This window comes from Coloeus monedula (genome assembly GCF_965178545.1).
Source record: "Coloeus monedula genome assembly, chromosome: 1".
Lineage (NCBI taxonomy): Eukaryota > Metazoa > Chordata > Aves > Passeriformes > Corvidae > Coloeus > Coloeus monedula.
In genome coordinates, this window is record NC_138781.1 from 63,616,786 (window position 1) to 63,630,418 (window position 13,633).

Here is a 13,633-nt window from a genome sequence, read left to right on the forward strand (position 1 = left end):
TCTCAACAATGCATATTAGCAGGTGAAGCTGTAAGAATTACAGAGTATTTGTACCCATGTCAAAATTCTATGCAAAGATCCATAAGATATGGAAGAAACAGTGCATTTCTCAATATTGTCTCTCCTATAGCAACACTTGTAAATTAAACAGAGTAATTAGTAACATACAATTCACACCCAAAGTTCAGAGGAGAAAAAGTACTTAAATTCAAGCTTGTAAAGTCATGGACATTAAATCTGAAGTCAATAGGAACAGCTAAATGTGCAAAAGTTTAAATGTGCAGATGAGCTCTGGTGTTTCACTGAATCAGGCCTGAACACACAAAGTGTGAGGAAAGTCCTTGGCTCCAAATTTCAATTCATTGTTAGCGCTACATGAAGTTTTAGACTACTGACATGTAAGGTTTATATATGCCAAAGCATTATTTGTGATTCTTGAGTGAGCTGTGCTACAGTCTCACACTCACACCACAAAAATATTCAGCTTGGCTCCCAAACTGTGTAACTTACCTTTATTTTAGGGAGATAGATGAATGAAATGGTAATGATGTCCCTAGATGACCAAAAATTTGATTCAAACTGGATAAATAAAGGGCCAGATAAATATGTGTGGGTACAAATTGGTGACATTTCCTTAATCCTAATGTAGCCCCATGAACTTACGATGGCAGCAAACAGGGCCAGTATTTTTGCAGGCTTGTCATGACTTTTAACACAATGCACTGAGAGAGGTTCTCAGGTCTTGAGTGATCACTCTAAGCCCAGCTGGCAATGCAGCTAAGCATATTCTGACTCTTTTATTTACATGAGGCACTCCAGGGCGTGTTGTACATGACACTGCAAACCAGGTTCTAATAACCACTATGTGCAGAAGGACTTCAGGTGTCTGATACCATTTTCCACTTCGTTAAGGCATGGAAAGCTGTATGAATAAAAAGGGAGTGAAATCGTAATTTTCCCATGGTATGTGGTTTGGTGGAGGTCAGGATTTCTTGCTTGCTTTCTATCTTCCTATATATACACACAAAGGTGCGTGCATCTGTATATAAATATGAATACATTTATATTTACACACACACACACCAAGAGCTGGACTTGCATGCAAGCACACAAATTCCTCCCAAGGCAGACACCTCACATAAGGGTTAGGATGATTTGAATGAGGAGGGAGACAACTCAGATAAGGGCTAGGTTGATTTGAGGGAGGGGGACAGAGAGGACAGGATTAAATAATGTGGAAGGTCTCATGTACGTCACTTACACAGAAGGCTATTTTAGCCATTATATACCATCCTGTAATGATGTTTACAGATGTTTAATGGGCCTACAGGGCACTTAATTATCACTCAGATAACTCAGAGATCCTAAGACATCCATGCTTGCTTTTCTGCATAGCACTAAACAGTCCAGTTTAACAACTCAATCTGTAAACTGCATCACCTTTGAACAAAGGTTCTCAGAGGTAACTCTTCTTGTTTAGAAGCAGATCGTCTAGAACTAAGTGCCATGAAAAATGCTGAGTTTTATTATATGAGAAATGAGTGGTTTTATTTGTCACAGAAAAACCACGAGGGTACTTGGAAATGCTCTCTAAGAGTTTCCTTTGACATCAAAAGATAAATTTTAATCAGCTCTGTTCCTTGTGCTAGTGCGTATAGGAGCAACAGGTGTCATATTTAGAAACTAAATGCAGGAGCTGAGGTAGGAGATATTTACAGCTCAGTAACCGAGATACTTATTTTAAATGGCAAATAAGCACATTGGCTGAAACTCTAGAATGAAAGCAAATCAGTTGTCACAAATATTTGTTTAGTTCATTTTGCTGTTAAGCTGATTAGGGGCAATTTGTCTCAGCAAAGTTGTAAAAACCTACTATTACAGAGAGAAATTTAGGGGAAAAAAAAAGATAGGGTAAGAAAAATTGTATACAAAAAAAAAAACCAAACAAACACCAGAGAAATTAAGTGAGGTGACCAAGAGGAAATTTCTAGGAGTCAGATCTGGTGCTTGGTCTTACATTGCTCTCATGTTGTTCTCTGGAAGAAGTGGAATTTCCAGGACTTTGGTGTTGGAAAGTATTGTTTCATGGCTGGTGGTGGACACGGTCTTGCCGGTGATCCGGTGAACCTGGTAGAAGGCATGGGGTCGCAGCAGGCGGTCGTCTGCAGTCCCAATGAACAGCTGCAGCGTGAGCGGCTCGCTTTCTAAGTAACCATGGAGCTGGCAAGAGAACAGAAAACGCCCACTGAGCACCAAGCACATAAACTGCTAGGAATCAATTAAATTTTTATAAGCGGGAGAGCCTAATTCAAGGAGAGAACTTGTGACAGGTGCTATGTGTTAAGTTCCCCCCCTCCATTTTTCCTGTAATGTAATATTGGTACAATAAAAAGGTGCACTCACAAAATGTCTCATTATCCTAAAGGACCTGAGGCACTTTAGATGGGCTGAGCTTTTGAGTACTCTTGCTACATCCACAGAAAACTTTGCATAAATTCTGCTGCAGTGTTCTGCAAAAAACCACAATGAACTCTATGTTCTTTCAAAGTACTGAGGGAGGCAAACTGACGGAGTCTGCAAGTGGAAAGGACACAGCTCATCCATCCCCATGCTTCCTAGGACACCCTTCATGCAGCAGCACTCTGCTGCTTGTGACCCGTCCCCTCACTAGCTGATTTTTATGCTAGTAAATACCTCCTGGGACAGTATGGAGACAGATCACATACACATGATTAGTAGCTAACCATGTGTGTCACATTCTTGTTATAATCGCACAAAAATCTCATTGAAGCTCTTGGGCCTGCCTTGAACCTCATCCATGTTACAGTGACTGCTCTGATGACAACAATAGTTATTTCTGCCACAGGCTGTGGAGGAACCAGAGCCTGACCTCATCCGCACCATAACCTGTAGAAGCTACTCAGGGTTCCCACTGCTGTGGAGTCCCCAAAGTCCCACTTGTGGCTGCCACCTGACATTAGGAAATGAGTCTCACAAAAACAGTTATCTTGCAGGGGTTAGTGGTGAAGCCTTGTCTCAAGGGAAGGGAGGATGGAGCAACTACAGGAGAGAGGAACGTTGGGAAGGTGCACTGTCCCAGGAGATGACCTACCCTAGAGCAAACCTGTTCACTTTGTTGTAGGTTTATGCTCCTCTGTGAATGGTTCAGGTCGTTTTGGGCATGAGTTATTCACCATCACTGAGTATGACAGATCAAAATTTATCATAATTTGGTGAGGAGCAACACTAGTTTTATGGTACATGCAAGCTCAAAGTTAAATAAAGCTGAAAGCAAGTGGTGAAACTTATGTATCAAATGCTGGTTTTATTTGGTTTTTTTCTGTTTTCACTCTCCTGAAATCTTACAAAACAATTTCATGTTACCTCTTTAGGGTATTTTACCATCTGATAGCAGGAATGCTATTAAAAACAAAGATATTGAATCATTTTTACTCCTTAAGCCCTGCTAAATTCTGGTGGGTGCTAACAGGCCCAAAGCCCTCCCTCTACTATCAAACATGCTGAATGGCAACAGCAATTCATAGCGGCAAAGTTTCAGGTACCCCAGTGACCAGTGCATGAGCAAGGAAGGACGATGAGCCTAGATACATCTGCCATCACTAATCAGGCATACCGTAAATTTTTCACCCCACACTTTGGTCAGAAAAGCCAAGGGGAGAACAGAAGCATTTTAGTTTGCTTGATTTGGTGCGGCAATTTTTATATCCTTACCTAAGGCATGTGGATGCTGGAAGGTTACAGGGATAGAAGGAGGACAAGGCTCATTTCTAGTACTACGCTATTTTATCAGCTCTGCATTCCTGAGACACCATACAAAGGCAGCTCAGAGCCAGAGGGTTGTGACATGATATGATTGATATGATATGATATGGGGGTTCCATACCAGCATTGTCAAACTTAAAACACATTAGTGGCAGTTTGAAAATCTGCACTATCAGCAAAACAACGGAGAGAGAAAAGCAGAGCCATGCCTGTATACTACCTTTAGCAGGGTGCCATGGGCTATGAACCTCCCTCCAGCTCCATATGGAACACCCACTCCTATGGCCCCTAACACACACATCAGCACTGTACTGCAAAAAGAGGGATTTCTGGCTTTCTCCCCCAGAGACAGACATGCAGCTTGAGCTACAGGTCAGTGATTGCAGGTGTGCTCCTGCTACAGCCAGTGGCCACAGGGAAGCCACTGTCCTCCTCATCACCACTCTGTCCCCCCACATGACAGCCCTGGCTGCTCATTAATTCCAATGGTGTGTGTGAGCAGGGCTGGCAGAGTGACCTGGATTTGTCCCAGGCTGATCTTCCCCACCTCACTATTTCCAGAGCCTCAGCAGCAAAGCTTAGGTAACGGAGGAGACACAAGGTATCCCGGGGTATTTTTGGTCAAGACCAGCATGCGGGTTTGCAGGGGGAAAAGTAAGACAGTGTGACATGCCAGGCAAATAAATTTCTATGCATTGCCTCCAGTCGTCATGGAGGATGCTTTTTATGGAGAGTGTAAAATTAAAACAAACACATATTGAATTACAAGGCCGCTTAAAATGTAAAAATAGACTAGCGAGTAACTCAAACCTCAATTCAGCAAAAGCAAAATCGCACACCAAGGTACCCATATTTTTACTGAATACGGGCAAAGAGGACCAAAAATGTTGGTCTTGCATTGGGTTCTGCTATTTCAGGCTTTATTTCAAAATCTGAACTTGGCTGCTGCCATACTTTGTAACCTACTGCAGTGTCTCAGCTTGTGCTTTTCCCACAGGTTTCCTACCAGGAGGCAATCAAACACCCATAGCCCTCAGCTTTGCACACCTGCCTTCCCCTGAAAAGTGTTCACATGCTGGAAAATAAATAATAAGATCTCAGATGCATGTTTTGCATTGTTTTTTAAGGTTTGTAATCTTCAAGATAAATTTATGTTTGCTTTTTTTAAAGGCCTTGTCCTAGAGCCATGCCATGCTTTGCTTTGGATCCATTACCCAAGTTACTCACTCCCTTAGTGCCAGAAACACCCAGAAAGACTCATGCAATCACTATATGCTTGATTTTGCTGCTCTCAAAATAAGAAAACCTCACACTCACATCACTGTCAGTTTGATGTCATATTATGTCTTACAAGGCATCTGATCTTCAATTTGTATTTCCCTTTGAGCTTTACCCATTGCATCACATTATTTACTTTTATATTATGTCACATAATCATGTATGCCAACAGAAGCAATAAGAGAAAGTGATGCAAGGATTAACATTTAAAGGGGCATATACTGTGAATGACTTAATTTAGGTTATGCACCCAGTGCATGATTTCTTTGACAGACAGTGTTGAGCCTTGGGAGTTTTCAGCATGCTGCAGATGTCTGGAGAATGGGCAAGATCCTGCTTACTGTCAGCTGGGTAAGAATGTTCTCTCAAAACATGGGAGAATGATATTACTGTCACATGTTCAACAGTGAGGAGCAGTGTCAGTAAAGGCAGAGTTGTGGTACTTTAGGCTGTTAGATTTGCCAGCAGTCAAAGGGAATATTGAACAAGATCAATGTACAATGGGATGGGAAAAAAGGGTGACTGAGCATTTTTCTTGGTGAGGAAAGATCTCGCATGTTCATATCCATGCATATTTTCCATGTATGCTCTGGGGTACTGTACTAGGTGGAAAAGCGATTCAGTTTCCTGGCCTGCAACATGGGATGCATGCGTCAGACATCCTATTTTTATCTTTTTCTCTGTGTAACAGAGTCCAAAGCTCTTAATAACCCAGTGGCTGAGTATGGGTGACAAAGGTGCTACAGCATACATAGTAAAGGATATGTCTTTCCTACCAAGCATGCTTTGCTTGGCAATACATAGATTCAAGTGGAAAGAGGTGTACTTTCCCCTGCTGTGGAAACTGTAAAAGGAATTAGCTGCAAAAGAGGACCCGGAGCACAATGTTTCTGAATGAGTTTCCCTTCCCAAGTGAAGACAGTGATACAGCAGTCACCTGGTTCAGTACTAAGGAAAGATGCAGGAAAAACTTAAGTATGCAGATAAGAACTGTGTGGCCAAGAATGATTGGTTTTGAAATGAAAATAGGTCATATTCGCTTGCTCTGACCAACACTGACTACTCTGCTCTTTTCCTCTTTGAGCAACACTGTTAAAAAATACTTGAACTCATCTCAAATAATATTTTCATTTTTATTGTCTGAAGCTGCTAAGATCAAAATCAGACTTAATTGCAGGCCTATTATACACTCCTCTAATTCTATCAAAAGCGATGCAGTCACTGGTAATTAACACCAGAACAGGACTGATCACAGCTAAGCTCTTTGTCACCTTACACTGTCTTATGCAAGAGCGAGTGAAAAGGCTGCACCGGCTGCGCCACCGCATCAAGCCTTCCCTGGGATTCCTACACCTCTCCATCATCACTTTCCCAGCACCATCTCCCACCAACATGTCTTGATTCTCACCAGTAGGCTGCTGCTCATCTCAGTGCAGTGTGCCAAAGCAAACCCCAGCCTTTCCCTGAGGAGATGCACTTGTGTGCTGTGGCTGGATGTTTTCATGTGTCTGGGTGCCACAGCACTGAAAAGCAGGAATCTTCCTCCAGTGGCCAGCAAAGTGTGAGGGAAACAGGGCTGTCACCCTCACAGCCATGAGCTGACTGCAAGGTACTATCTGATTCAGTCCTAGAGCTATGACGACCTCAGGTTTATCACACACATGAGCATACTGAGGCTGCCTGGATTCCAAAGGTGTGCCTGGGACACATCTATTAAATCTGCCAACTGGAATTGAACAGACTTGGAGAATGATGAGCAGAAGGAGATGAAGTGTTTCAAACATAAGCACTAGAAAAAAAAAAAGCAAAACCCTCCCAAGCCTTGCTACAGTTAATAATTTTGAGGAAATTTTGCAAACGCCACATCCATTAACTCAAATGCTATTTCAGCTTCAGTGGTTATTCTACAGGCTGTGAGGAAAACTTCTATTATCTAAGCCATGGCATTTATTTTAAGAATCGCAGTTGAAATATTCTGCATGTTCCCTTTCCAAGTGCTTTATGCTTTTGGCATGCCCAAGCATCTGTTGAAATGCTCAGAAAGCTACCTGTCACAACAAGGAGCCCTCTGACTGGAGAGGCTCCTGGAGGCCACCGAAAGAATGGTCCTGTTCTCACGGGACGCACCAGCCGGATACACCCTCTGCACCACCCATGACATCAGTCAGGAAGAAAGGGAGCTATACTATGTAATAGCTTTCAAGTGTACTTACTGGGAGTTTGAGGAAAGGACTGCAAGAATCCTACAGTGGTGCATTGCTCCAGACCCAGACTCTTCTGCAAATATATTAAGTGAACACTGGGGTATAATTTAGGGCTTAGCCTGTCCCAATGCATTAAAGGCTGAGCTCCCACTAATAACAAAGCAGGGCATGACCAGGGACTTAGTATTCACTCTCAAAAGTAGTCAGCAGCTTCTGCTTGAGACTCTTGAGGCCCGTAAGGGCTGCCTCCTTAATGATAATGATGTGCCAAAAAAATGCCACAGGGAACATCCATATCAGTAATACTTCTTGTGTGCGTGCCTGTTTTTGTATGTTTGGTATATAAAGACAACAAGTAAATACACCCGTTTATGCCTCTAAAAATATTCAGAACAATAACTACGTTTTCTTATCTGACCATGTAACTGATGGCCATGCTGCATGCAGCAGGTACCACAGTGCTTATGCTCAGCAATGCCTTACACATCCATCTGTCCCATTTGTATTCCCAGAGCTGTTCAAGGAATACCCAAGTCAGTCTGGTGAGAATCACTGGGGAGACTAACAACCCAGTCTGGTGTAAGGGGTCTTCTTTCCCCTTTACTCCCATTGATGCTTTGGAAAGTAATTGAAATGCTTTCAAATAAGGTCAAACAGAATAAAATCTATAACATAGTGACATTTTTAAGTCAAGACAAGTGCTGCTTGTCTCTTTAAGCTAGAGCTTTGGAGCTACACACCAAATAGCTTTATTGCTCACTTTCTCAAGCAGCAGGTCTTTCTTTTTTTTTTGCAGGAACTGCACATGATGAATAATAAAATGAAACAAATTGTCATGTTTTAAAAGTGTACCTAATAGACAGCCTCAATAAAATATCATCAGTGAGTGCTCAGCATCCTGATTTTTTAAAACCAAATCAAAGATCAAGCTGTTTAAACTACAAAGAAAGTGCACAAACATTTTGGGTATTGATTTCAGTTGTTAGCACCGAGCATGCATAAAAATAGTGTTATCAATCTGATTTTCAAGAAAAAGAATTTACTTTCATCTCCCACGTAGAAGCACTGGAAGACGTAAGCCACTGCATCATGGGTTTGAACAGCAGGAGGGAAAAGCTGATCTTGTGGGCAGTGACTGTCATGTGAAGCGCAGGCACAGGGGGTGAGGTCAGGAGACCAGGGCATCTATTCTGGTGTGCGCTGCAGAGATCCTGCCCGACCTTCGCCTGGGCAGCCACCAAGCTGCCCTGCCCCATGCCCCCGGCTGAAAATGCCCAGGGACCTGCTGCTGAAGGCTCAGGGAGCCAGTAACCTACGCCTCTGGGAAAAAGTCAGGAAAAGACTGCCCCCTTCATCACAAAATTCCCTCTACCTATTCTGACCTGGTTTGGCCCTGAACTCTTTTGCTTGGGGACGTCTGAGAAAAAAACACACCTCAGATGCCCTGAGGCAGTGGAACAGTAGCAGCTCTCCTTCCAGTCTCCTCTCCCAAACCCCAGATACCATGGGAACTGGTTTATGGAACTCCACTCAACTCCTCTGCTCCAGAGGGAAGCTGGGCAGTCCTGCAGCTCAGGGGTGTACTGCATGCTGAAGGGCAGCAGCAGAGCACGAGCAGGCACCTGTACCCTGAGCTACAAAGCAGGAGCCAGGCAGGGGCTGGCAGCCCCCACTCTGGGGATTCAGGTCCCCACAGCACAAGGAGCAAGCAGCCCTGGCAGTGCCAATGAGGCAGACAGGCAGCATCAACAGAGCACCGACAAACCACTGAGGCATGTCCCTTGCTCTGTGTGTTGAAGAATCCCCGTCTCTTTCCAGCTGTTTCTCTCCACCTTAAAGCTCACACTCTGCAGGTGTACACGTTTCAGTCACTGCCATACTACCCGTGTGTCCCTTGCTCTTTCCAGATCTCTCGACACAGGCTTCCGTGTAGCTAGGATTGAGCAAGGCACATCATCCTGACCAGGATGACCAGGAAAATCCTCCCTTTGCCAGCAACCAGGCAGCAACAGGGGGTGCCGGTTTTTGGATGAGGTGCACAGCTCAGCTCCAGACTCTTCATCAGTGAGTATTCAGGTGCTAAACTTGGTCTGCTTGGGACACTCCTGATGAGAGCACAAGCCAAAAAAAGAGGAGCATCTTACTCAAAACACCAGAGCAGACGGACTTCAGAATGTAAACGTAAAACACAGCAAAACAGAACAACCCCTCAAAAATAAAACACTTCCTTAGGAGCTGAGGTGACCCTCTGGCTGTGACAAATTTTGCTGTACTTCATCTGATGCAGTTAAGCAAAAAAAGTGAATAAATTATGCTCTGTGCAATGAAACATGTTACTACCCCATAGGCCTCCACTTACTTAAAATAAAATTGTAACAGGAATTCCTACAGATTTTTGTGCTACTTTCAGGATTTATTTTTTCTTTCTGAAAGTGATTTTCCTTGGATTCACTCAAACTGTTTTAAGACCCAAATGTAGTCAGAGCTGGTCCACAAATAAATTAAGATGGCTTGCTCCTGCAAAGGGCCAACCCTGGGCCAAGGACTAGAGCTGGATGGGAGAACAGTGAATGGAAACAGCAGGAGTGTGTTTTATGTGGCACTTTCTAGTGCTGCCACTTGGACCTTAACTCAACAGAGCAGCAAAAGAGCAGCTGTTCACATCATGATGAATAAAGATCTATATAAAACTTCCAGCTGCAAATACACTGAGGAATTATTAATCTTAATGTAATAGAGACGCTGTACACTCAGTCACTGGCTCACAAGTAATTTCAGTCTCTATCCAGGGAAAAACAGCCTTCGTGGCAGCTAGCTCTCAGCACAGCCATGAAATCTGCTTGTCTAACCAGCTGCAAGACACTGCTCCCGACTTCTAGGAAGGATTTTCCTCCTCAAAAATACACATACCTAAAAACCAACCCATGTCACACTCCTCCTAAAACTATTAGACTCATAAGAGGGATGCCCATCAGAAAAGGAGTTACTAATGGAATGAATTTTTAAGTCCTGGGCACCTTATTCACTGGGACACAGAGAAATCATTACTGCTCTCAAAATATCTTCTACCACAAGACCAAAGAAATGTTCTTCCTGTAATCCTTGCTGCCTCATCGCGCTCCAAGGATTATAAACCCACATCTGGGGTAAGTCCAGCACAACAGTGCCCTCCCTGAAACTATCCAACCCCTCAGTCTACTGAGTTTCTACTCAAAACATTTGCCCTCAGCATCCATCATACCCATGGACATGCACAAGTTAAAAATAAATTATCACAAGAGCTCTGTAGAAGGAATTATTACATGTTCTTAGGCAGATACCCTGGACAAGCTCATACTTGTGAGCCTGCCTTTCGCCATGCTGCTGACGCACTGCTCGCACCCAGCACGCTCCCGTTTGTGGTGAGCACAGGCTGGCCCAGGATCCTCGGGCGTGTGTCAGGTGCCGTCAGCATGATGCCCTTCACCAGTGCCCATCCCAGCCATGCTACACTGCCACTGCCAGCATCCCTCGGTGACGCCACCAATCTGAGACACACCCTCAATGCCACATTTCAACTCGGTGGCTCACGAATGCTTCAGCAACTGCATGACTTCGAATTCTCACCCTTGCGAATTTGAGGACAATGGGACACCCATCTACCCACAGGAGTTATCTGATTAGGGGCCAATGCTTTTGAGGTGCATATCAAGATGAACACTGGCTTATATGGGACAGGGACAACATAGTTTCAGGCATAAAATTTTTGGATACCAGTGAGACAGTATTAGACAAGAAGAAATGGCTGCCTTTCTCCTCAATCTTAACTTCTATCCAAATGACATTTATTTAAACTGCTACTGAAGACAGAAAGCTGGGGCTATGTTTAAAGGCTTTATCTCTGTAAATATTTGGAGAGCTATAAATACTGAGCTATATTCATAATACGAATATTGCACTTACTGTTCTGTTGCCATGAAAATTACTACAGATATACTTCCAATTATTAATTTCTCTGATTTGCCAAGCACTCGTTTGAAAAGACCAAAAGAAATCTTATGTGAGACATTTTGCTATTTAATTAGCCACTGGAGTCAAAAGCCACAGCACAGAGCAGGAACTGAAAACCCAGTGCTGGAGGCAGAAAAAGCATGTAGTGCACTAGCATGGTATACAGCTGTATGCCCCAAGTGAGACTTATTATAATCAGACAGTCCATGAATCAAGCCCTGACTGCTTTCTGTGTTTGGGGAAAGGAGGAAGTGGGAAGGGAGGCTGGCTGAATGTCTGAAATAAACCTTGCTTCTTCTGAAAGTCACATGAATACCGATGGCTTCCAAATTTCACAGAACTGCTGTCCATTTTTGGCTGGGTTTATTTTTTTAATGTAGGAATGAATTAAAAGAAGGAAAACATTTCAAGGCATTTTATAAAAGTGCAGAGCAAGGATGCATTAGCAGATGAAGGAGCAGTGAGCTGGGCATGGAGTGATCAAGTTCCCATCTCCAACCCTGCCAGAGAGTTTTTGCTTTATCACAGATCATGACTTGATTAGAGCAGAAAAAAAAAATCATAACAACTTTTTACCTATTTCCAGACTTCTTTGTTTAATCAATCTGTGCTTCAGCCTCCTCACAAAACAAAAGCCAGTAACCACAGTGCCAGAAGGCCAGGTAACCCTTTCTTCACTATGAAAATACAGCACTAGCAGCCCCCTGGTTCCAATCCTTGCACAATTTGCAGCCATGTTTCTTGAGGAATAAACCAGATTAATGCAACCCCACTGCTATTTGGAGTCAGAGAAGTGTCATCTGCATGTGTATGTTCCTTTAGACAGGCTCTCTGCTTCTGTTGTTTCAACCCTAAAGAAGTGTCATTGTCACATGCACAGGATTCATAAAAATGACTCCTGTCTCAGAGCAGAAAGGGGCTGTGGCTCTGCCAGGTCACTTTACACTTCTGGTCTTACACTACTTCCCCAAACCACCTTTGATCCACCTGGTGCAAAAGCTCCGATTATGCTGCAGTTTTATCTGAGAGCGTGTCTTCCATGGAAAGCATTCAAATGCAGCAATAAAAATAGGTCAGGTCTACCTTATAGCTCGGATTCAAGGTTTTGACCTCCAGAACAGTCTGATTAAACTATGAGAAATCTAGAGAGATTGGATTCCACACTGTGAGCTGTTTGAGGATGATGCCATTGGTTTATGTCACTTCTTTTTTTAACAAAAAACCCTCCAAAAACCAAAAGGATGGAACAGACAAGACTCAGACCGATGAACATAACATGAGGTGCTCTGCCAGAAGGGCAACAATGAACTGAAAGGCCTGAGATCTCCAACTGCAAGTAAATAAAATAAGCATGAAAGACTCCTAAATACACTTTCTCAACATACAGGGACTATTTTCAATCAATCATTCTAAATATTGTCACACTGAATAACATTATTTAGCAACAGCTGTTGCACTAGAATTTCTGACTTGAATACTGACAAGCTAACACCACAACCCTGCTTAAAGCCAGTAAGACAGCCAAGTAAAATGTTGCAAATATTAATAGTAGAACTTGCCAATAAACGCCTCATAGAGTAGCTTATCTGCTGCTGCAAATGGACAACACCCTGCTGCAGTCAATGGAGTGGGATGTGAGTGCATGACTGGGAATTAAGGAGGATGCTGACTCAGGGTAGCAATTTCTCCTTTGAAGGGAGGTATGATGAGAAGGTGATGGTGATCAGAACCTGTGTTTTTACACCCAAGACTGTGTCTCTATCAACCTGCTGACTTCAAACACGAGGCTCTAGTATGGGTCAAATTCCAAGCCAGAGATAGAAATGACAAGGTCTTAAAACGCACTGCTCCTTCCAGCCATACTTAAGCCTCACCTGGGTATCCAACCTAAGAAGTACATCTCAGTCTTGGCAAACTGGTAAGACCTTAAAGCCTGCTGAGCACAGTTAGAAACAATTGTACACAAAACATCCAGTCAAAAGAAAAAGGGAAAAGCCAGGTGATTCATCCCACCTAACTTCTAACACGTACAGGCTGGACAACAACAGGGTCTAGTCACCTTGGCTGCCGTCACAGCCACCAAAATGAGACAGGCACTCTGAAGGTGTGACTTACCCAAGCAGCTTCAGATGTTCACATCAGAATAAAATTAATAGCTCACTAAAGTCTACACCGATGAGCCTTCCCCTGATTACAGAGAGAAACCAAGGCAATTAGCTCAGCAGCAGACATGTAATAAGCCCTAAAATGTGGACTTGCCCCTGCCACCTGTCCAGGCCACAGTTCAAAGCATGAGTGTCCCACAAGCCCAGGGCAGTGCTGTGAGGCACACGCTGCACTTTACCTGAAGAGACATGGAGCAGAGCTCTTGGGAGAAG

General features: G+C 43.4%; 1 protein-coding gene across 5 annotated transcripts in view; it reads right to left on the bottom strand.

Moving 5' to 3' along the window:
• Positions 1-13,633, bottom strand: part of NFATC1 (nuclear factor of activated T cells 1) — a 110,952-nt gene that overhangs the window by 65,154 nt on the left and 32,165 nt on the right. For all 5 annotated transcript variants that reach the window (XM_082291893.1, XM_082291891.1, XM_082291890.1 and 2 more), the window contains exon 4: positions 2,018-2,220. In XM_082291893.1, the coding sequence (XP_082148019.1) occupies positions 2,018-2,220 (203 nt within the window). The remainder of the gene's footprint in view (positions 1-2,017; positions 2,221-13,633) is intronic.